The 24,982-nt window shown below is 34.2% G+C and overlaps 2 protein-coding genes across 8 annotated transcripts; one reads left to right on the top strand and one right to left on the bottom strand.

The window, feature by feature from the left end:
* Nucleotides 1-963: 963 nt before the first annotated feature.
* On the top strand, nucleotides 964-20,858 carry LOC109818194 (myosin-11). 6 transcript variants are annotated; one of them, XR_014427586.1, is made up of 40 exons: nucleotides 968-1,151; nucleotides 1,671-1,799; nucleotides 2,590-2,733; nucleotides 2,821-2,966; nucleotides 3,049-3,205; nucleotides 3,344-3,402; nucleotides 8,907-9,066; nucleotides 9,137-9,286; nucleotides 9,394-9,530; nucleotides 9,624-9,770; nucleotides 9,902-10,003; nucleotides 10,136-10,193; nucleotides 10,277-10,378; nucleotides 10,856-10,893; nucleotides 11,049-11,175; nucleotides 11,259-11,429; nucleotides 11,604-11,735; nucleotides 11,846-11,955; nucleotides 12,069-12,129; nucleotides 12,395-12,572; nucleotides 12,744-12,949; nucleotides 13,028-13,147; nucleotides 13,736-13,834; nucleotides 13,925-14,143; nucleotides 14,987-15,126; nucleotides 15,482-15,593; nucleotides 15,678-15,722; nucleotides 15,817-16,071; nucleotides 16,164-16,319; nucleotides 16,651-16,857; nucleotides 16,995-17,138; nucleotides 17,590-17,660; nucleotides 17,756-17,855; nucleotides 17,954-18,010; nucleotides 18,097-18,153; nucleotides 18,234-18,314; nucleotides 18,438-18,520; nucleotides 19,045-19,196; nucleotides 20,181-20,315; nucleotides 20,629-20,858. XR_014427586.1 is itself a non-coding variant. In XM_029268785.2 (39 exons), the coding sequence occupies exons 1-38, from the start codon at nucleotides 1,149-1,151 to the stop codon at nucleotides 19,166-19,168; spliced, it is 4,587 nt and encodes a 1,528-aa protein (XP_029124618.2). In that variant the 5' UTR covers nucleotides 968-1,148; the 3' UTR covers nucleotides 19,169-19,196; nucleotides 20,629-20,858. The 6 variants fall into 6 exon arrangements, 5 of the variants coding, with proteins under 5 accessions (XP_029124619.1, XP_029124618.2, XP_029124617.2 ...); XM_029268785.2 differs by lacking the exon at nucleotides 20,181-20,315; XM_029268784.2 differs by lacking the exons at nucleotides 20,181-20,315; nucleotides 20,629-20,858 and adding an exon at nucleotides 19,371-19,565.
* Nucleotides 20,859-21,177: 319 nt separating this feature from the next.
* On the bottom strand, nucleotides 21,178-23,477 carry LOC109818189 (F-box protein At5g03970). 2 transcript variants are annotated; one of them, XM_020383600.2, is made up of 2 exons: nucleotides 23,360-23,477; nucleotides 21,178-22,827 (listed from the first exon to the last, which is right to left on the bottom strand). In XM_020383600.2, exon 2 carries the CDS (start codon nucleotides 22,755-22,757, stop codon nucleotides 21,552-21,554), a length of 1,206 nt encoding a protein of 401 aa, XP_020239189.1. In that variant the 5' UTR covers nucleotides 22,758-22,827; nucleotides 23,360-23,477; the 3' UTR covers nucleotides 21,178-21,551. The 2 variants fall into 2 exon arrangements, with proteins under 2 accessions (XP_020239189.1, XP_020239190.1); XM_020383601.2 differs by having other exon boundaries at nucleotides 21,178-22,787; nucleotides 23,360-23,468.
* Nucleotides 23,478-24,982: the final 1,505 nt, after the last annotated feature.

Below are 24,982 nucleotides of genomic sequence, written 5' to 3'. Positions count from 1 at the left end.
AGAAAGATTTTGGTTTAAAATAGTTGAAATATTATGATGATTAAATGTAAATATTTTTTTCTAAAAAAATGTAAATAAGTAAAATTTACGTTTTAAAAATATCACTTGAAGTAGCGTCTTAAAAAAAATACAAGTTATTAGAGTCATTTATTTGATCTGTATATATATATATATCAAACACTATTAATAAGATCAAACAATACTTTACCTTAGTAAAAAAACTATAAACTAACCGAAAGTATTTGTCAAACATAATCATATACTAAAAATATAAAGACGAAGAATGCAATTAAATATAATATTTTTTTTTAGTCGAATAATTTATTTTTTTTAAATAATCGACATCATACTTCAACTAATAAGCGGACAAAATGAGATGTAGTTTTATAAATAAGAAATTATAAAGAATAAATTTGCACAATTATAATTACGATAACCTAAATCACTTGTAAGTTATAAGAACATCTCCGACGTTTGAATCTATTTTGAGTTTTTAATTTATTTCTATTTAATTTTTTTTTAATATTAAATAGGATTTTAAAAATGTCTTTTATTTTTTCTTCGATAGAAAAAGTTTAATTCAAGTTTTTAATTTATTTTGACAATAGACCTAAAAAATTTTATTTAAAATTATTTTGTTAAATAAAATAATAAAAGATACTTTTTTTTTTATCATTTAAGAACCAATGGTTAAAAATTCGTATATAAAAACAGTATTCAGTGACATCTACACTATCCTACTCTGATAGTAAAATTTATATATATATATAAAAAATATTATATTAAGAACTATGATCGGATGGCATAAGATAAATTATAAGAATTAAAAGTATAATAAAGTGAAATAAATAAATGGTAATTAAATTAAGTTATGAATTTTGATGCAGAAGGGATATAAAATAATTTTACGGTAGAAAAGAAATGAAAGAGGTGGGAGAGGAGAGCCACGAGTTGGCGCGAAAGCAAAGGGAAGAAGAAGAAGGTGGCGAAGTTACAGGACGCGTTGAACAATGTCGTTTCCAATAGGCATTCGATCCACATTCATTCCACTTCTCACTTTCACTTCCGCTAACACACCATTCCATCTCTTCTTTCGCCATCGCCTGCCATCGCAATCGTCTTTATGCTGCTTAAGGCCTCCATAATAGATGGTACGTTTTATTCCTATTCCTACGTTTCCTTTTTCGCTCTAACTACGTTGAATCGCGTCACCATTGTTGAAACTTGAAACTCTAGATTCTGATTTTCGCCCTACGTAAGCGATTATTTGCACTAAACTATAACAGAATTAATAAGCAAGAAATATGATATGAATTCGACTAACTCAGGTCCTTGTTAATTATGCTATTTCTGCTGCTTGTGCGCAAAACACACTGCTATATTTCATCTGGATGCTTCTAATGTAACACTGGTTTATCTGTGAGGAAGAAGCTTGCATCGATTCAACGCTTTTAGTTTAGATTTTAGAATTTAGTCATCGTTCTGAATGTGGATGTCCATTCCAGGGATAAACAATAGGTAAACATTTTGTCAGCTTATGTTTTGCATGTGATAATGTAGAAATTTGCGTTGCGTCATTGACGTTTATGAGATTTTGTTTTCCTCTATTACATGCATTATGCACGGGTTTTTGCAGTAACTAAATGACGATTCCTAATCTCTATCTACAGGGGACTCCAGTGAATATTATTGTGGGTTCTCATGTCTGGCTTGAAGATCCACAAGTATGTTGGATTGATGGACAGGTAACAAAAATCAATGGGAAGGACGCTGAAATTGAAGCAGGCAATAGAAAGAAGGTTTGTGCTTCGTAGGCTGACAACAACCATGTTCCTTATTTCCTAGTTTTTTATTTTTACCACCTTTTTGATATCCAAAGTATCTAAAGGAGTTTAATGGCTTTGTCGTCGGTTTTATAAGTTATTGACAGGTTGATCCCCCTGATAAATCTCGTTTGCATTCTTGAATGAATTCCATAGTGTATTGAATAGCCAAACAATTCTCTTTGATTTCTTCCATTACCCCAGATGATAGAATAGGGCAAATAACAGCGATAGGAATGGTTAACTTGTGCTCATTCTATGTTTATTGGAGTGACAGTCTATAGTTTTACTTGTATTTGAACTACAATTAGGTGTAGAAACAAAAAGAAAGGGAAAACAAGGAAGTTTAAGGAAGAGATCCATAATGACTATTTCTATCTTCATCCTTGACCTTCTCAGCTTTAGCTTGATCTTTAAATCACCACTAGGATCTATGGAATATTATTAATGTTTAACTTCCTTAAAATACTGTCAAAATCATTGAACATGTAAGCTAACTCATCTCCATCTGTCCCTGTTGTTTTCTCAATTTTTTTCTACACTTTCTACACTACACTAGCTGAGTTATTGCCATTTGGCATTCTGTTCTGCAGTTAGAAAAATATTAAAATTTTTTAAACTTGTTTAATATTTTTTAATGCATACCTTTGTGGGAAAGTTGTATTTTCTAATGCTTGTATTTTCAGCTAGAAAAGGTGCAAAATATTGTAGTAAGGTAAAATTACTTCAGAGTTGTTACCTGTGCTTTTGTTTTGATTATTTCTAGGTTGTCGCAAAGTTATCAAAAATATATCCCAAAGATACGGAAGCTCCTGCAGGTGGAGTGGATGATATGACTAAGCTTTCCTATTTGCATGAGCCTGGAGTCCTGCAAAACTTAAAAACAAGATATGAATTGAATGAAATATATGTAAGCCTCTTCCCTTTAATATAATAAAATCCAGCATTCTATATTAGCCCAACAAATTGTTACCTATTTGATTAATTGCTGTGGCAGACTTATACTGGAAATATTCTGATTGCAATAAATCCATTCCAAAGACTACCTCATATTTATGATTTGCACATGATGCAACAATACAAGGGAGCACCATTTGGAGAGTTAAGCCCTCATATATTTGCAGTTGCTGATGTTGCATATAGGTAATCTAAATTTCTTCTAATTACCCAAATTCCAATTCTGTCTTTGAACCAAATTTTAGATTGATGAATTCATTAATACCAGGGCAATGATTAATGAAGGAAAAAGCAATTCAATTCTGGTCAGTGGGGAAAGTGGAGCTGGTAAAACTGAAACTACAAAAATGCTTATGCGATACCTTGCTTTCTTAGGTGGTAGGGCTGCCACTGAAGGACGAACAGTTGAACAACAAGTTCTTGAAGTATGATTCAACAAATCACATGTTTATTTAACTCTAATAAATTTTTCATTCAATTTTTTTTCTAGCAATGACATTCCCTTTTTTTCTCTCTTGAAATTTACCTATTAAATACTTTTGCATCAACTGATATGAATGCAGTCAAATCCAGTTCTGGAAGCATTTGGAAATGCTAAAACTGTCAGGAATAACAATTCCAGGTGAGTCTTACACATGGGAAGTAAATAATCCCTTGTTTTTTTTTTCTCTCTGATACCCTGATACATAAATTAATTTGGGATAAATATGATTTTGGTCCTTCCAAATAAGTTAATATTCATATATGACACATTTCTATATAACTAAATAAGGGACCAAAAGGAGACGATTTATTTTCGAGGGAATAAAAGCAAACATTACTCTACTTATATACATATTTCACCCAATTAATTTTGTTGTGAGTATTTGTTACATGTGGGCGATAAAGAATTGTATTTTACTCTCCCTTGTTAGGTCCAGAGTAGGCTTAATAGTTACTCACAGCTAAAATAAGAGATGAGTAAAAAAGAGACAAGGGAGAAAATAACCACAGTAAAAATATTATTTACTGAAAGGGAGGAAATTACAACACTTCTCTCTCTATAACTTACTCCTTTGAAATTAGGAGACTACTACTACCGAGAACAGATCTCAAGGTGTATAAGAGAGGAAGAGAGAAGAGAAGAAGATTTGGGATGAAAATTATGATTTTCAGCTTCCCTATTTATAGGAAAGTCCCAATGGCATTTTCGTAATTTCTCCTAAACCTTTAATATTATTTTATTATCATGTGGGACCCGCTTTTAATTTAAAAATTAAAAGCCACCGAAAGTGGCTTGGCAGCTGTACCCAACATTTCTCCCACTTGAAGATTATGATTAAGTTAATCATATCTTCACACCACTGACACTTCTTTATTGATACTTCATGTTGCTTATGTTTTCAATAGGCCAAATAAGGATCGACACCATGTAAACTTGTCAGTGTTGACAGGCTTTGTCATTACGTCTGCTATGTTGTCTTTTGTATGGATCTTCTGCATATCCACTTTTCCTTCTTCTACTACTTCACGAACAAAGTGATATTGAATTCCTATGTGCTTTGTCCTGGAATGAAAGGCTGGATTCCTTGCAATGTGCAAGGCACTCTGACTGTCACAATACACAGTAATTTTCTCCTGCTTGTGCCCGAGTTCTTCCAATAACCTTTGAATCCAAATTGCTTCCTTGCATGCTTGCGTAGCTGCCATGTATTCAGCTTCTGTAGTAGATAGAGCTACAACAGTCTGTAACTTAGACAACCAGCTCACTGCTCCTCCAGCAAGTGTAAACACATAACCAGTAGTAGATTTTCTTTTATCCAGATCTCCTGCAAAATCTGAATCAACATAGCCTTTGACAAAAAACTCCGATCCTTCAAAACATAATGCAACATCTGAGGTTCCTTTGATATATCTAAGGATCCTCTTTACAATACTCCAATGCTCTCTACCAGGATCTGCCATAAACCTACTGACCGCTCCCACTGCTTGTGCAATGTCTGGTCTCGTACAAATCATGGCATACATAAGGCTTCCCACCGCTGATGCATACGGCACTCGAGACATTTCCATCCTCTCTGCTTCGTTGCTAGGACTCATACTTGAGGATAATTTGTAATTGACAGGAAGTGGGGTAGAAATTGGCTTACAGTCTTGCATGTTGAAGCGCCGCAAGACTTTCAATAAATAATTCTTCTGAGAAAGCCAAATCCTCCTGTTTTTTCTGTCTCGGTGAATTTGCATCCCTAAAATCTTGTTTGCTGGTCCCAAGTCCTTCATATCAAACTCCCTAGCCAATTGTGCCTTTAATTCTTGGATCTGATCTTTGTTGGGGCCTACCACCAACATGTCATCCACATACAACAGCAAGATGATGAAATCATTGTCATCAAACCTATTGTAGTACGTACAATGGTCTGAACTCAGTCTGTTGTAACCAAGGCTAATAATGAAGGAATCAAATCTCTTATACCAACACCTTGGCGCCTGCTTTAAACCGTACAGAGATTTGGTCAACCTACAAACCAAGTTTTCTTTTCCTTGTTCTTTAAAGCCTTCTGGTTGGAGCATATATATTTCTTCTTGGAGTTCCCCATGAAGAAAAGCAGTCTTTACATCAAGTTGCTCAAGATGTAAATTAAATGCAGCACACATAGCCAGAACAACTCTGATTGTGGTTAATCGAACAACTGGCGAGAATATCTCGTTAAAATCAATGCCCTCTTTCTGAGCATATCCCTTAACCACCAATCTTGCACGATATCTCTCCACTTGATCATTGCCATCACGTTTGATCTTATAGACCCATTTGCAACCAATGGCTTTTCGACCTTTTGGAAGATCAACAAGTTCCCATGTTTTATTTCTATGTAAGGCCTCTATTTCTTCATGCATTGCTGCCATCCACTGAGAAACATCAGAACTCCTCAACGCCTCTTGAAAGGTTGATGGTTCTCCTTCTTCAGTTAAGAGACAGTACGCATCATGACTTGCCATAACATAGTCTGAATGCCAAGATGGTTTCTTCGTCTGACGTGTTGTTCGTCGAACATCTCCATCATTGTCCTCATTTGGTTCTTGTTCATCGTGCTCTTGTTCTGCTTCAGAGGTGTCATCTTCTTTAGATTTTCCTCCTATCTCCACTATACTGGTGTCTTTGATAGTGCTGTCATTTTCCTGCTCCTTTTGCAGTTCAGTTTCTGCAAACACTACATCCCTGCTAACAACAACCTTGCGGGCAGTGGGATCCCACAAGCGATACCCCTTAACATTGTCAGCATAACCCAAGAATATACATTTCCTGGATTTTGGGTCCAGCTTTGTTCTTTCTTGGGAGTTGTACATCACGTACACCGGACATCCAAACACATGTAATGAAGAATAATTTGATGGTTTTCCATTCCACATCTCCATTGGTGTCTTCAAACCAATTGCTGTTGATGGTGAGCGATTGATCAAATAACAAGCAGTTTTGACTGCTTCTGCCCAGAAAGACTTGGCTAATCCTGCAGTTCTCAACATAGCTCTTGTCCTTTCTAGAAGAGTTCGATTCATCCGCTCTGCTACCCCATTCTGCTGAGGTGTATGAGCAACTGTAAATTGCCTCTTGATACCCTCTTGCTTGCAGAATGCCAGAAAATCACCATCTATATATTCTCCTCCATTGTCTGTCCTTAAGCACTTAATCCTTTTTCCAGTATCAAGTTCCACCTGTGCTTTAAATTCCTTGAATACTGGGAACACATCTGACTTCTTCTTGATTGGGTACACCCACAATCTCCGGGAATAATCATCAATGAATGATACAAAATATTTTGCTCCTCCCATGGAAATTTCTGGTGATTCCCAGACATCAGAATGGATCAAGTCAAGTATGTGTTTGCTCCTTGTAGTTACTTTGGCAAATTGTAATCTATGTTGCTTGCTTGTCACACAGTGCTCACAAAATGGTAAGGTTACCATTTTAAGCCCTGACAAGAGATTACGTTCCGCAAGAATTTTCAGGCCTCGCTCTGACATATGTCCTAGTCTACGATGCCACATCATCGTTGCCTCTTCTTGACTTATTGCTGCAACTGATGCATCTGCTTCTTGCAACGTTTCTCCCAAAAGCAAGTATATATTTGATGTGATCTTCTCAGCTTTCATCACCACCAAATTGCCTTTAACTACCTTCAAGATTCCACCTTCAACGTGGATCTTGCACTTGAGATCATCTAGTTGCCCAATGGACAATAGATTCTTTTTCAAGCCCTTCACATGTCGTACCCCTTGAATTGTACGAACAGTACCATCATACATTTTTAATTTGATAGTACCAACTCCAGCAATTTCCAAAGCATGATCATTTCCCATAAATACGGATCCTCCTGAGATTGATTCATAAGTGCAAAACCAATCTCTATTTGGAGTCATGTGCCAGGTTGCACCTGAATCCAATATCCAACATTCATGGAGTTGTTTTTCGCCTCTGGAACTTATTGCTTCACTGTACAAGATTTCTCCATCTTCTTGGGTACTAGCAACACAACCTTGAGAGGTTGACGCTTCAGAATTCTTCCCTCCTCCACTCTTCTTGTGCCAACAATCTTTCTTCATGTGCCCTCTCATGCCACAATTATAGCATTTGAGGTTCTTCCTTCCTCGAGATTTTGATCTACCATGATTTTGACTCCCACTGGAGCCACGTTCCATTGATCTTCCTCTCATCATCGTCAAAGCTTCTGCTTGCTTTGAACTTTCCAGTCTGTCTTCCTTATTCTTTCGCCTGGACTCTTCTTCAAGAATAGCTCCGGCAACATCCTTAAAGGATAGACGACCAACAACATTATTGTTTGTTATGTTGATGATGAGTTGATCATATGAATCTGGTAAACTCTGAAGTAGAAGCTCCGCACGTTCATTTTCCACTATGTTGAAATCAGCTGTTGAAAGCTGAGCAAATAACGTATTCAGATTGTTGATGTGGTCCGTCACTGCTGTGGACTCACTCATTCGAAGAGTGTAGAGTTTCCTCTTTAAGAATATTCTGGTGTGAAGTGACTTGACCTCGTATAATTTTACGAGCGTGTCCCAAATCTCCTTTGCAGTTGTCTTCTCTGCTATGCTCGACAAAACTGAATCAGCCATTGCTAAGTGCAAATTGGCAACAGCATTGTCATCCATTTCTCTCCACTTTTCATCAGTAATATCTGATGGCCTGCCTTCAATTGCTTTAAGACAGTTGTCTTTTCTCAAAATTGCTCTTATCTTCAATTTCCACAGGGAAAAATTGTTCCCGTTGAACTTCTCTATCTCAAACTTTGCTGCCATAATTTCTTCTATTAAACCGACTTAAGTAACTTCCACTAGAATAGTACCGCCTACTGGAACAATGATAAAATCCAGTAACAAGAATAATTCTTTTCTGATGTGACTGATCAGACAATACTGCAGCCACAGAGCATACTAAGAATTTTCTCCGACACTATACCAATGTACACCACAGCGGAATAATAAACAACCTAGTGGCTCTGATACCACTGTTAGGTCCAGAGTAGGCTTAATAGTTACTCACAGCTAAAATAAGAGATGAGTAAAAAAGAGACAAGGGAGAAAATAACCACAGTAAAAATATTATTTACTGAAAGGGAGGAAATTACAACACTTCTCTCTCTATAACTTACTCCTTTGAAATTAGGAGACTACTACTACCGAGAACAGATCTCAAGGTGTATAAGAGAGGAAGAGAGAAGAGAAGAAGATTTGGGATGAAAATTATGATTTTCAGCTTCCCTATTTATAGGAAAGTCCCAATGGCATTTTCGTAATTTCTCCTAAACCTTTAATATTATTTTATTATCATGTGGGACCCGCTTTTAATTTAAAAATTAAAAGCCACCGAAAGTGGCTTGGCAGCTGTACCCAACATCCCTGACGGCTGACAGCCTGATATATAAATTAACTTCGTCTTGATTTTGTCTCATTGCATTCCCCCAGTTCTTTATCATACTTCCAAAATATAATATGTTAAAACAACAATTAAATTATTTCTGTTTATCAATTTTGCTTTACATAAATAAAACATTAACTGTTACATAATGTGTATTTAATTTCACTATTATAACGATAAATTAGTTTCAAATTGTCCTTCTCTTAACGGTGCAGTCGTTTTGGTAAATTTGTTGAGATCCAATTTGATAAGAGTGGAAGAATCTCAGGAGCAGCCATTCGAACATACCTTTTAGAGAGATCCCGGGTTTGCCAGATTAATGATCCTGAGCGCAACTACCACTGCTTTTATCTTCTTTGTGCTGCACCACAGGAGGTTACTTGCTGTATAATCCACTTTTAAGGGATTTTCTTAATTATATACTCATTGCAACTTTTGCTAACAGGAAATTGAGAAATACAAATTAGGAAGTCCTAAAACGTTTCATTACCTTAACCAGTCAAAATGCTATGAACTCGATGATATGAATGATTCCCTTGAGTATCTTGCTACCAGGAGAGCAATGGATATTGTCGGAATAAGCCAACAAGAGCAGGTATTTCTTTTTCATGAGTATGACTTTAGCTTATTTCTTACTAGAATATGGAACAGTTATTTTCCCAGTTCTTGCCTCTCTACTTCTCCTTGCTGTCTTTTTCTTAGGAGGCAATTTTCAGAGTTGTTGCTGCAATTCTTCATATTGGGAATATTGATTTTGCCAAAGGAAAGGAAGTTGATTCATCGATTCCAAAAGATGACAAAGCCAAATTCCACTTAAAAACAACTGCTGAGCTCCTTATGTATGGATGCCACTATTATTACTCCCTATGCTCATATGACTTTTTATTGCCTTTAAGATGATTGCCATTATTTTTTTTTTCTCACTTTATCAGGTGCGATACTGATGGCTTGGAAGATGCTTTGTGTAAGCGTGTCATGGTCACCCCTGAGGAAGTTATAAAACGAAGCCTTGATCCCCAAAGTGCAGCAGTCAGCAGAGATGGCCTGGCAAAAACAATTTATTCTAGGCTCTTTGACTGGTAAAATGCTGATAATAGAAATAAACCCATAGTTTCTTTCCCATATAATTCTTGATAGTATCACAAATACAGAAGGTAAGGATCTAGGATTCTGGTTTTGATCCCTGATGCATTAATGCGTTGGATAACAGGTTGGTGAACAAGATTAATAATTCAATTGGACAAGACTCCAATTCTAAATCTTTGATCGGGGTGCTTGATATCTATGGTTTTGAAAGCTTTAAATCTAACAGGTAACATGTAGTTCGGTAGAAGAAACATGCCTATCCATACAAGTACTTTGCATTACTGAAAATATTGAAAGCAACAACCTCTGCTTGTTTTCAATCCTTTGTAACTTATTTTCAGCCTATCCTGCTCTGCAGTTTTGAGCAGTTCTGCATTAATTTCACAAATGAGAAGTTGCAGCAACATTTTAATCAGGTAACGTCTCAGACCATGATAAACACTTAAATTTTCCTTATCTTTTCCCTTCTTCTTGACATGCTTTTTATGATGATTTCCAGCATGTGTTTAAGATGGAACAAGAAGAATACACGAAGGAGCAGATCAATTGGAGCTACATTGAATTTGTTGACAACCAAGATGTTTTGGACCTTATTGAAAAGGTTCTCCCCCCCCTCCCCCCTCTCTTTTTATTTTTTCATTTTCTTCGAGGACTATACATCCCCTTTAAATAATGAATTTCTTTGTGGACTATACATCCCCTTTAAATAATGAATTTCTTTTAGTCTCAATCTGCACGGATCAAATAAAGATTTACAAAACAAATTCCCACATTTATAAAGGAAGAGAAGCAGGAGAAGGGGTAGGAGTGAGGGTGAAAATGATCTTGGTTAAGTGGTTCTATTGTTGCTTCTTTTGAACAGAAGAATATGAATAAGTTCTATTTATACAATCATTTTATCATAGTATTTCAGACAACAACAGCTGCACAAAATTTAAAATAAGGATTTGAGGTTACTGAGTGATCTTTCACTAGGTTGTAATTTGGGTTATTTTGTAGAATACCCAAATTCAATCTTTCCAGTTTGTCCTCCTCTTCTTTTTGTACTAATCTTTTACATTATTTTTCATTTTTGCAGAAACCTGGAGGAATCATTGCACTCCTTGATGAAGCTTGGTAAAATATTGTTTTGTTCCCTGAATCTCTTCATTAAAAGGATGGAGATTCATAGCTTGCTAGATAATTTTTATCTTTTGTTTAAAATCTAAAACTCTTTGTTACAATGTTGATTTATTCCTTCATTCTAACTTCCCCCTCCTTTTGTCTTGCAGCATGTTTCCAAAGTCAACACATGAAACATTTTCTAACAAGCTTTATCAAACATTTAAGAATCACAAGCGCTTTATTAAGCCAAAACTGTCCCGAACAAATTTCACCATTTCTCATTATGCTGGCGAGGTATGACTTATTCTCATAGCACCAGCTTCAGCCAAAAAATAAGAAATCTTTGTTTCTTTATCTCTATTGTCATAAATGTGCAGGTGCAGTACCAGTCTGACCAATTTTTAGACAAAAACAAGGACTATGTGGTTGCTGAACATCAAGATTTATTGAGTGCTTCCAAATGTTCTTTTGTAGCAGGTCTTTTTCCTCCACTTCCAGAAGAGACGTCCAAATCTTCAAAATTTTCTTCAATTGGCTCTCGATTTAAGGTAACATTCCCTTTCTGGTCTTCATCGTTAAACCTATGGACTTTGTCAAAAAAAAAAAGAGAAGAAAAACGCATCACGCATCAGCATCTACCCATGTCATGGCCCACAAAATTGAACTATGTTCTTACGATCAGGAAGCTAATAAACCATGTTTTCATATCTTGAATGGTGCAGCTGCAACTACAGCAACTAATGGAAACACTAAGCTCTACAGAGCCTCATTACATTAGATGTGTGAAACCAAACAACCTCCTCAAGCCTGCAATTTTTGAGAATGCCAATATTATGCAACAACTTCGCTGTGGTGTGAGTATAGTTTGAAAATATAACTTGATATCCTCCTTTACAGAAGTATGGCCCTGGAATCTTCACATTTTCAACCATTCTTCAGTTGTCTCTAATGCTTGCCCATACAGGGTGTTTTAGAGGCAATCAGAATCAGTTGTGCTGGCTACCCTACTCGTCGTGCTTTCTTTGAATTTGTAAACCGATTTTCCCTTCTTGCCCCAGAGGTCACAGAAGCACAGTAAGAACTCTTGTTGCACATTTTTTATTCCCAAGACAAAGGAATTTTTGGCTTACTCAGTTTGATACCAAATTTCCATAGTGATAATGCTATGTTTTTTCTCCTATGGGCAGACATGATGAGAAGATCGTTTGCCAAAAGATTCTAGAAAAAGTGAGGCTTAAAGGATATCAGGTACTTCAAAATGTTTCACTAGAATTATTATTTTACTCTTGTTTTCTTTTCTAAATATCATAAAAGCTTGTATGGCCTCAGCAACAACTACAATTCATGGATATTGTATCACTTATATATAATACCTCTTTCGTCTATAATTAATTAATATCAACAAGGAATCAAGGATATTGTGCAATCACATAACATGCATATATGTATTTAGTTATGCTATACTCACATTCATGACCGCAAAGTTCGTTTTGATTGGCTGTCAATTGTGCAGATTGGAAAAACAAAGGTTTTCCTAAGAGCAGGTCAGATGGCTGAACTAGATGCCCAGAGAGCTCAAGTACTCGGTCATGCAGCAAAAACTATCCAACAGCGTATACGAACCCATCAAGCTCGTAAACATTATCTTGCGCTACGAAAGAAGACGACATATGTGCAGTCTCTATGGAGAGGTGAAATATTATAAAAATGAGATAACCTAAATCATTTATTAGGATAGGTGCAATCCGTATGGACTTCCCTAAATAAAATGGCACATCTCAGACTTCTCAGTTCTGTAGGACATCTTAATCAATTTCCTTTGTCTACATATTTTTCACATTCATAATATAATGTTTTTGTAGGAAGACTTGCATTAAAACTTTATCAGAAAATGAGAAGGGAGGCTGCTGCTGTGAAAATTCAGAAGAACATACGCAGATATGATGCTAGGAAAAGCTATATCAAACTCCACGCATCAGTACTTACTTTGCAAACAGCTTTAAGGGCAATTGCTGCGCATAAGGAATTCAGTTTTAGGAAACAGACGAAGGCTTCCATCATTATTCAGGTTACAGTTGACTACTATATGATTAGGAACATTGGTAAGAATTCAGTATTCAATATTTAAATTCTCAAAAAACTGCAGGCTCGGTGGCGGTGCCACAAAGCTGCGTCATATTATAAGAAGCTCAAGAAAGGTGCAATTGTCACACAATGCCGATGGAGGGGGAATGTGGCCAGGAAAGAACTTAGGAAATTGAAAATGGTAACTTTTTTAGATTTTCCATCGTTCCTAAATTATCTTTTTAACTATCCCATCATTTGACAGAACCCTCAGAGACAGGGCAATGAAAATGTAAATACATCCTACCTATAGTTTTATACAATGTTCTCATATACTTGTTTATCATCATTGTTATTTTCATAAATGGAAAACAACAAATTAAAATTGTCCACCTATAAACAAAATTGAAATTGGATTTTAGCTTCATTTCTTGTTATAGGAGCCAAAAGTTTCATTCTTATTCTATTTTTTGTTTTAACTTTTTAGCTATAATCATATTTTATGTAAAACACGTGTGGTAGATATAATATAAATCTTCAACTGAACAGAGGAAAATAATATCTCATCTACACGGGCCTGAAGTGGAAGTCATGCGATCTTTTTCTGACCACAATCCTTTTTCTTTTTGATAGTTTTATGAATAATCAAATGGAACCAATTAATCTGCTCTTATCACTCGATGATTAATATTTAAGTTGTACAAAGCCACAAACCTCGCTTTATTTCTTATTCCTGATTCTTTTATATCTTTCTCTCTACTCTCAGTTGACATTCATGTCCATTTTCTAGGCTGCAAGAGAAACTGGCGCACTTAAAGAAGCAAAGGACAAGCTTGAAAAAAGAGTGGAGGAACTCACTTGGCGTCTTCAACTAGAGAAAAGTTTAAGGGTGAGATATATGCTTTGCATATACATACATTTTGGAAGATCAATTTCAGCGTAAGAACAGCCCTAAAGAAAACTATTTGGAATCCTACAGGCCAACCTAGAAGAATCCAAAACACAAGAGATAGCAAAACTGCAGAATTCACTGCAGGAAATGCAGAACAAAGTTGATGAAACCAATGCAATGCTTGTAAAAGAGCGAGAGAATGTGAAAGTTATTGAAGAAGCACCTCCTGTTGTTAAAGAAATTGAGGTTATTGTTGAAGACACTCAGAAGATTGAATCACTAACAGCTGAAGTTGAGAGTCTGCAGGTAAGAAAATTCGGTTTTACAACATGTAATCTCCAATTTCAATCATATTTTCTTTTCTGCATAAAATGCTTCTTAACAGTGAAATATTGTAGACAATATATACTTCAAAGCATAGAACTTATATCATTCTCAGAGTGGTTCATCAATTCTCATGCCTCTTTTAATACGTTTCATGGGTTATTTGGAACAAAGTTTGATAGCATTATAGAATTTGGCATATTTGAGTGAGGCGAGAAAAAAATTTCAATGGGAATATTATTTAAGAAGTAACTATTTTTGTTCTGGACATTGCGAGAAAATGAGAAACAAAGTTTTTCTGAATATGTTTGACTGAGTATCACCACTCAGCTGAATGATCTATTAATATTCGTGAGCATTACAAAGATAATCAATGTCAACTACAATTTATGAGAGAAATGAAGTTATCAATAATAAGAAGGACAAATGAAATAAGATTTTCCATAAATTAAAGTTAGTTTATTTCATAAGCTAATTTGTAAAAGTTCTTTTTTTATTAATTTCTTCAAAAATTTATTTTTAACTTATTTCATAAATTAGTTTTAATTTATGGAGAAATTTATTTCATTTTTTCTCTTTATTTTTTTTCTTAGATGTATTTATGGAGAAATTTATCCATAAAAACCCAAAGTATTTAGGCTACTTGGAAAGAAAAACAACATTAAAATGAGGAACAACATTAAAAATACTCTTATTTCCTAGAATGCATCAATTTCCAACAGACTGTGAATCAGTGTAATAACTGTTTGATTGTTTCTATTAGGTATACTTAAGATAATGGTTATCTCATCTAAATGATGTTGGCTTGGATTTATATTCTCACAGACATCCCTTGAGTCAGAGAAACAGAAAGCTGACGCATTTGAAAGTAAATATAATGAAGCCCAAGCTTGTAGTGAAGAAAGCAGTAAAAAATTAGAAGACTCGGAGAAGAAGGTTTGTCAGCTCCAAGAAATCTTGACCAGGTAATATAAATAACAAAAATAAACTAAATGTCACTGTTCTCCCATGGTAATCAACAATTATTAACACAGTAAATATTGGAAAGAGCGTATCTAATTTTTTCATGAGGAGTATGACGATAATATTGGTAAACTCATCAAATATCACTCTTTCTTTCTATTCTTCCCTGAGTAAAAATAATAACTATAATTTTTATTATTTATATTCATGAGGATTACAAAGATAATCAACACCAATTACAATTTACAAGAGAGAAATGAAGTTATCACTACTTCCTAGAAAAATAATATCACATGACTCATATCTACCCTTAATTTGGTGAGATGAATGACCAGAATCACATAATTGTTTGATTAGGCTAGAAGAAAAGATTACTAATATAGAATCAGAGAATCAAGTTCTACGCCAACAAGCCCTGGCCATGACACCTAATAAGTTCCCCTCAGTACGCACCAGGTCAATTATTCAGGTACTCCTTGAAAAGAATCTTATAAACAAAATAATAATATGAATATTAAGATGGTTTACAACATTTTCTTATCTCTGTTGATAGAGAGTGGACAGTGGACATATTGGAGTGGAAGCAAGGACAACTTTGGTAACTAAATTTATTTAAATTATTTTTTATTTGTCTAGGATATGTATATGAGGATTTGACTTGTTTTTTTTTTTTCACTTGATGAACTAATCAGGATATACATAGCTCATCAATGAACCACAGGGAATCCTCTGAAGTGGAGGATAAACCACAGAAGTCACTAAATGAGAAACAACAGGAGAACCAAGAGTTACTCATTAGATGCATTGCACAACACCTAGGCTTTGCTGGGAATAGACCAGTTGCTGCTTGTATCGTATACAAATGCCTCTTGCATTGGAGATCATTTGAAGTTGAACGTACAAGTGTTTTTGATCGTATAATCCAGATTGTTGGTCATGCAATTGAGGTGTAAAATGTTAAGCTTTCATGCGATACTTCTCTCCTTGCTTTCCTACTTTGGCATGTTTATTTTCACTAACAAGTTTTATTTGACCTCAGACCCAGGATAACAATGATGTCTTGGCTTATTGGTTATGCAACACCTCTACACTTGTCTTGTTACTCCAGCGCACACTTAAGGCAAGTGGTGCTGCTGGAATGGCTCCTCAGCGCCGTCGTTCTTCATCAGGGACCCTATTTGGGAGGATGACTCAAGTAAGTAGAACTGCTTATTTAAATGGGTTAAGGATCAGTTTAGATAAATTCCTCCATATAAACTCTTACAAGAGAAGAAAATAAGAAAAAAATGAAATAAACTCTTCATAAGCTAAAATTTGTGTAAGTTAAAAAATAAATTTTTGGAGGAACTAAAATAAGAATTTCTATAAATTAACTTAAGCATAAGTTAATTTTAATTTTTGGATAAAGTTGTTTTATTTTTCCTTCTTATTTTCTTTCCTTATAAATTCTTATGAAGAAATTTATCCAAATAGATTCTAGAAACTTTCATTCTTCAGATAAGTCTTTTTTATTGCTATCATTTCAGAGTTTCCGTGGAGCTCCACCGGGAGTCAATGTTTCACTAATCAGTGGTAGCGTAAGCGGTGGTGTAGATACATTAAGACACGTTGAAGCCAAGTACCCAGCTCTCCTTTTCAAACAGCAGCTTACGGCTTATGTGGAAAAGATATATGGAATGATTCGAGATAACTTGAAGAAAGAAATTTCTCCCTTGCTTGGATTATGCATCCAGGTATAACAATTTCTTTATTACGCTCCTGTAAGCTTCTATGTATTGATCTACCATGTAAATTTAGTAAGCTTTTCCTTTGCTGCATTGCCTTTTAAATTCACTGATTCAATATGTACTGTTTGAACATGATGAGAAAGGCGCCCAGAACATCCAGAGCGAGCTTGGTTAAGGGATCATCACGTTCAGTTGCAAACACTGAATCCCAGAAAGCTTTGATTGCTCACTGGCAAGGGATAGTTAAGAGCCTTGGGAACTTCTTAAATACACTGAAAGAAAATCATGTTAGTATAACCACGTTTGACTTAAGGGTTTTTTTTTTTTTTTAATTTTTTTTTATGCTTACTCATAGCAAATTTTGCTGGCAATGCTAGTTCTTTCTCTTCACAAAATTATTTGAATCTGTCATATTAATTACATGACTATAATGAAATCTCATGCTTCTATTGAAGTTCAATAGAATTACATGACCTCCTTTTTGTCTCCAAAATTAAATATAATTTTTCTTTTTCTATTTTCAAATATTATAAAGTTGGTTTGTGTTAATAATTAAAATAAGGAGGCTAGTGTATATAGGGAGGGCTACATGGTTTTGTGAAACCTCAGGGAGGTTTATGTATTTTATCTTCCATTATTTTTGTTTTCATTTTTTCTTAGGTGAGTTGTTATTCATGTATTATTTAGTGTTGTTGGAATAAAATGTTTGTTCTGGTTAATCCCTTTTCTTCTTGACAGGTTCCCCCATTTTTGGTTCGTAAGGTGTTCACCCAAATGTTTTCTTTCATCAATGTCCAACTTTTCAATAGGTTAGTTTGTTCTACTTTCGTTGTTTGGGGTTGTTTTCTGTTCTGGAAATCAAAACTCTAATATTTATAGTCTCACACCTTTTTTCTTCCTGTAGTCTTCTTCTAAGACGGGAGTGCTGCTCATTTAGTAATGGAGAATTTGTGAAAGCTGGTTTGGCTGAATTGGAGGATTGGTGTTATAAGGCCACAGATGAGGTGCATTACTTCACTGCTGTTATAATTCACAATTCTTTCAATAAGGTATAAATGCTAACCCCACCCCTCTCCCTTCTCTCTTGGGGAAAAAAATGCAGTACGCTGGTTCAGCTTGGGATGAGCTCAAACATATAAGACAGGCTATTGGATTTTTGGTATCTATCTATCCTTCTGCATGGTACTTGTTCTACGGATCAAATAGTAAAATATTAAAAACTGATCTTCCCTGTCCATAATCTAGGTCATACATCAGAAACCAAAGAAAACGCTGGATGAAATAAGTCATGACCTGTGCCCAGTAAGTGATAGCGATCTTTTACTTGTAACTTAAAATTTCACTTTCCCCACTACCAAACTTTGTCAATTCGCTATTCACAGGTCCTCAGTATACAGCAGCTATATCGGATTAGCACCATGTACTGGGATGACAAGTATGGCACACATAGCGTATCCCCTGATGTAAGTCTTTACACTAACTAAACTATATTTAAAATCATATATGCCAGAAAGCTATGATAACTTCCTATCGAAGACGTGCAGAAAAACTATGTTTAGCTTTGCCTTATCAATGTTTTCAACTAGGTCATATCCAATATGAGAGTGATGATGACCGAAGATTCAAATAGTGCAGTTAGTAATTCTTTCCTGTTGGATGATGATTCAAGGTAAGCCGGATATTGTTCAACCATGAAATAAGAATTGCTCAAGTTTTCATCTTGATTTTTATACGCTCATTAATAATTCATTTGACTCATTCAATCAGTTCCATGACCAAATAATTCTCGGCCTCCTATTAAAATGATACTTGATTAAGGAAAGTCGAGTCTTATAAGTACAAATTAATCTTTAATTATCAATTTTTAGAACTTTGTGTAAATTATATCCATTAGAAAAAAAAAGAAATAAAAGTAAAGCTATGACTATATACAAAATATGACAACTGAAATGTCGGGAGAGAGAGAGAGAGGCTAAATTACTATGTTTCTGAATTTAACTACTAACTTGTGGCTGCACATTGATCGGAGAGAAGCCATAGGTGTATTTTGAGCTGAATATAATTTCGATTTTAGTGGATATGGTAGAATAAGACCAAACTCTATTATATTTTACAGGCTCCTAGTTGTTATTACTTATTATATTTAATACTTTTGACCTTGTCATTAACCATTTGGAAGCGTCTACTTTGCAGCATTCCGTTTTCTGTTGATGACATATCGAAGTCGAAGGAACAGATAGATATCTCTGATGTAGAACCCCCACCACTAATACGTGAAAACTCTGGCTTTAGTTTCTTGTTGCCACGCCCAGACTGACAGCTCTCGTAGCAGAATTCACCGAATGGTACACTTAGATTCTTTTTTTTTTTTTGGTATACATATTCAGTTAGATTTTATTATGGGGAAACTGGTTTTTTATTATTATTATTTTTGTGCTTTGGTTACAACAGAAAGAATATTGTATTTAGCATACGAAATTTATTACTTAGTAGTTTGAAAAGGGGATGATATAGTGCAGATCTTGCGGGGCGGAACTAACTTATAGGAGGGAGTCAAAAGCATACAAGTCTTTTTCCATGAAAGTTTCCCCATTTCCTTTTATTTTCCAAATTTGTCACTCGTTGGCACCTTATTTTTCTTAGGATAAGATTTTGTACCTAGAAGCATAGGATTTTCACCAAATTACAGGAATGAATGATGATTTCCCATGCTCCACTGTGTGTCAACATAGTACGTTATGTATAGACTTTTTTTTTTTATAAAAAAAATATTAACTTACATTTTAATTTTAATTTATCACTATAGGATTGTATTTTAAGCGATTACTGTGAAACAAAATGAAATTTGATATATTCTCTTGATAATAAAAAATGAACAAGGGCCCTGATTAGTTCATACATTATAACGACCATTTCATTTCATATATTTTTTTAAAATTTCCATTTAGCCTTTTACATTTATTTTCATTTAGTCTTTGTGTGAAAAATCAATTACTATAATATTTAATATAAGTGAAAAATAAGGTGATAAATAACTTAAAAAATGAAAACAAAACCAAGAATTAAAATTTAAATGTTCAAAGGATTATCGTGATGCATAGATACAATCTCATTAAAAAAAATTTGTTGCTGATTTACAAAGCCTCTTGATTTTATAAATTTTAATCAATTATAAGAATATATTTTTAAAATGTGTTGGTATATTTTAAAAAAATTTACCGTATTGCTATTCAATTTGAGTAATATTCTTACAATCACGTTTGCTTGAAACATAAAAACAGCCATTTTCAAAATATAGCATTTAAAATCCTTTTGTATCTCCTCACCAGTTACCCCCATAAGAGATTGGGGCTTTATACTAGCATTCATCCTAAAAGTTCCAGAAGATCCCGAACCTGCAGCACTACTTTGTGACGTTACCAGTCTCAGACAAAGAATCAGCAACATAAACGAAGATAGAAACGGTAAGTCGGGGCCTGCCTAAGCAAAAACTAAGATAGGAATGACGGATTGAAGTTTTTCTGACTTTAGTGAAACAGACTTGGCTTTATGGGTGACTTGCCATAATTGAATGAGAAATGTTATGATTGCACTCTTTTTAATCGGTTAAAATTTATTAAAACTCAAAAAATTGTAGTTAAAATTCATTACAATTATAAATAAATTAAAAAAAAACTGCAAATCCCGCATCTTATTTATAGAACCTCTATTATTATAATTTCATAGTTTTCAAGAAATTCAAAGATGATGAAATTCATTTCTGAATTGTCGACACAGGATAATTACAGCAGAAGGGCGTACATGATGATGAGGAAATTTGCACTCTACTTGATGAACGGTTTTACCTTTCGATGGCAATTCACAAACCACGTATGATGTCATCTCAGTGCAAATTTTACGAATTTATATTCGTAGTTGTACCAACATGTTATATTTTCGAATACATAAACAACGTTATTTTTCTAGAAAATACACAATTCCTGAAAACAAACGTTGAAAGGCTTCAAGTGGTACTGATGTAGAAACAAAACTATCACCTCTCACAACGAAGGTATTTTACTTGAGTAAAGGACATCAGTTTTCAATGTATGAAATTCATATAAAGTTGCAGTTGGCAAACAAAATTAGATTCAAATATCCAATTCTTCTTTTAAAAACAGAACCAAACAAAAAGGCATAAAAATAAGAGTCTTGCGTCTACATCTTTTGAACTGTGTGTTTGGATTTGCGTTTGAAAAATTGATTTACCAAAATCAATTTCGTGGACGCAGAAGCCATTTTTTTCAGCTTCAGCCAAAATCAATTTTCACCCTTAAAATCATGTGATGAAAAAAAAACCCAAACATTTATTCAACAGGAAGAATCACGTTTTTGCACAAAAATACGAGAGTCTAGATCTCCAATCGCGTATCCAAACACGCTAGAAATATGCAGCTAACCTGTCGCGACTGTATCAGGCTGCAATTCATTTCTTCTACAAAATGACTTAAGAAGCTAAATTTTCAGTGTTTTGATAAAACAACACCCTCTAAGCATGTATGACACCACTGTATCTACAAGAGAAATGAAGATCCTCCTATGGCTAGACATTAAAACAGAACAAAGAAGCTAAACGCTTAAATTTCATTATATCCAGATGAGGAACAAAATCGAAAAAACCAAATGCATCTGGATTGAAAAACGACATGTTTTCCCTTGTTTCATGTTGTCATGACACCTGAGGACGCATGTGGCCAAGCTGGTAGAAAGTAAGGAACTACTTTGCTAGATTCCCATGAAATGGTGCCTCCACGACCCTGATAATTAACAGTTTCCACCGTTTTGGTCTCCAAATCATACAGCAAAATGTTCCACCCTGACCTAATGAAGATAGATGTAGAATTTTGAGGAAGGAATGACAGTATCTGGGTTTCTTTAGCATGCGAACTTAAAGATGGCATCTGCTTCCATAATACTTTAAAATATAATCTCCACCTCAGTATCCACTTGTACTTCATATGAGTACAGTTGCAGTAAATGGATGAGTTGGTTCCTGGTTCCTTCTGAAGTATCCATATCTCTAGACCCAAGTTATTGCTCTGACCATACTGTAAAAGCCCATCAGATGACTCTCCAAGAACCGATTCCTCATGCTCATGTGATAACACACCTCTTGGTAATCTAATTAAAGCTATATACCTGTCTCCAAGACGAGGATCATAAATGGCAAGTTTTCCCCAGATTGCAAACCAGTGTACAACCCCTCCGACCACCATAGCGGCCGTCCTTGGGCGCAATGCAAAAGATGTGGAGCACATTAGAGTGGATTGCTTCCATTGTCCAGTTTTTGATGAGAAAGTCTCAATTGAAACAGTTTTTCGTTCCTTAAGTTTGCATTCACATCTTGCCCGGATCACCTTGTAGCACAAGTCACCATCAAGATATTCCTCAACAATCAATGCCATGCACAGAATTTTATAAAACTGCTGAGGCTCTGGGAGTTGATACTTTTGCTTGGTCACAGTATTGTACACATAATATGTCTTAGGGTGGAAACCAGAAAGAATTATCCCCTTGGAACTATCAATGAAGTACCCAAGATGTTTGAGGATTCCAGAAAGTTTCAAATCATCACCCTCTTTACAAGTGGACAAGATCGGGAGGGCAGGTTCCCAACGAGGGCGGCGGTATCCATCCCGAGGTCTTCCAAGATATAAAAAGTTGCATACGAAAAAACCCAAAAGTCGAAAACTTTGCCCCCATTTACTCAAGTAACATCGACGAAATGAAGGACTGCATATTACCCGCAGCCATCTTTTTGATACAATAATTAATTTGGAGATTGTTGATGGTGGTAGCCGAATTAGGATCTCATGCAGGATGTCATCACTGTTAAGTGCGCCAGGATACCCACTATTGCGTTTCATCCTATCAACTTTTGTCAGGCCAGTTATATCCTGCTAAGCATAAGCTACTTAACTACATCCTCACAAGAACCTAAAACAAATACAGGCATCTCTTAACTTATAATTGGGTACATAACAAGTTCATTCAGATAACATAATAAATAAATAAACTAACCCCATTTCCGCCACTGGTCTAGATTTTGCAACTGTAATGTCAAACTGAAACCCATTTATTCAGGGTTTCAGACATCAGAGGCAAAACTCGAATACAATGTACATGAATACCTGGTCAAGTCTATACGATGGTTTTTCATATGAATTAACATCATTTTCTTTTTCATGAAAACAGACCTGAATTATTTATGCTATTCCACACCGTTCTTATACTTTTCTGATGATGCTATTAACACACAATTTGCAACAGACATAGTTCCTAATCACAAGTTTTTTTTTTTAGCTTCTTTGATGAAACATACATGCGTTTGGTTAAAAGATTTGAACAATAAATTTACCTTTTCAGCAAAGAAATAAAATCTAAAACAGATACAAGACAGAATGGGATAAATGCATGCAAACACTGAATCAAATTTATCAGAAACAAGAACGGAAATGGATTCACTCACTCTTCAAATTTGGGGATTCAACGGTGAGTGCGTCCGGTGCTTGTCGATTGATCAAGCCAAACACACAAAGAACGAGTTTTGATTTTATAATCATGTTTTATGGTTGGGCTTTCACTATACTGATACTGGGTTGGGTTAAATTGTGGATCTGCCATGCAAGGCTCACTCGAGTAGACAATAGAATTGGCCCAACTCTTGTTTCATATTTTGGGCCACACTTCAAGGTAATATGGTCAACACAACTTCTGACCCAAACGTAGGAAGATGAGATTTTATTAACACCATTTTTTTTTCACTATGCATTTTTCTATTTTATTTTTTTATTCTGAAAAATATTTTTTGAAATACAAAAATTAATTTTGAAAAATAAATTTCTGGCATACCAGAAGAATATCGCAGGGTGTGAAGACAAAAAAAGGAATACAAAGAGAATTCCGTTGTAAGCTTACATTATTATTATCAATAGTGAAAAAAAAAATACTAGGTGACTCCATTAAAAAAGAGAGAAAATAAATTTATTTTGATAGTTTGTATGATTATTGATATAGATTAGTACAAATATAAATATAAATATAAAATAACAAAAGGAAGGATAAAATAGAGAAGATAAAAATGAACACCAAATGAAAGAATCTTTTTATTATTAATATAAATATTTGATCGATTAAACAATATTTTTACTATAAATATTTCCTTTGTTTATATTTACTTTACTATTCTTTTAATAAAAAAGAAAAACAATCTTAGTAATGTTGTATAGGATTATAATGAGTAAAGAAACTTTTTCTTTGAGTATAAATTCTTAATTTTTTTGTATCACTTTTATTTTTATGTTTCCTTTTAGTAATTATATTCTTTTAAGGGGCCCAATGCTTCAATTCTGTCGCTCCCACTATAATTTAGCAGAATCATATTCAATGGCTAATAGAATATACCTTTCTATTTATTTTCCAATTAAGAACAACAACTAAATTATCCTTATCATCAATATATCACTTTTTTTTTTTTTTATCGTTCTTTGTATTTTCCCCCAATGGGATCCCAATACATTTAATTCTAATTCTAGTTTAAACCAGTAAAGGTTGATATATATATTTTTAATCTATTAAATTTATGAATAAATTTGTTTTTATTTCACAAATTTGAAATTTTATTTTTTACTTTCAAAAAAAAAATAAAAATATATATATATATATATAGATATTATAGTCTTTTTTGTTCAAACATTACTAATAAACCTATCTTACAAAATTCATTTACTAATTTTGGTTAATAAAAATATCATATAATTGAGAGACTAAAATATCTTTTTCTTCTAAATTACAGAAACTAAAAATTTAAATGAAATTGGTGTAATTTTTAATAATTATTATATTATTTAATAATCTTTAATTAAATGATTTTTTTTTTCAAAACTCATTGAAAGTTTCTTTTTCCTAAATTATATATACAAAAAATTATATTAATCTAAAATATTTGATACCTCATTCATATTAATCCAAATTGACATAATGTATACATTTCAAGATAAGTAAAAATATGAATAATTTGATTACCTTCAAATTGTTGTTTAATTTTAACAAAAATTGACATAAATATACAAGATGATAAAAAGTTATAATT

This window comes from Cajanus cajan, chromosome 6 (assembly GCF_000230855.2).
Source record: "Cajanus cajan strain Asha chromosome 6, NIPB_CcT2T_4, whole genome shotgun sequence".
NCBI lineage: Eukaryota > Viridiplantae > Streptophyta > Magnoliopsida > Fabales > Fabaceae > Cajanus > Cajanus cajan.
The sequence above is the reverse complement of the archived record's forward strand: the minus strand, read 5'-3'. Positions and strand labels throughout refer to the sequence as shown.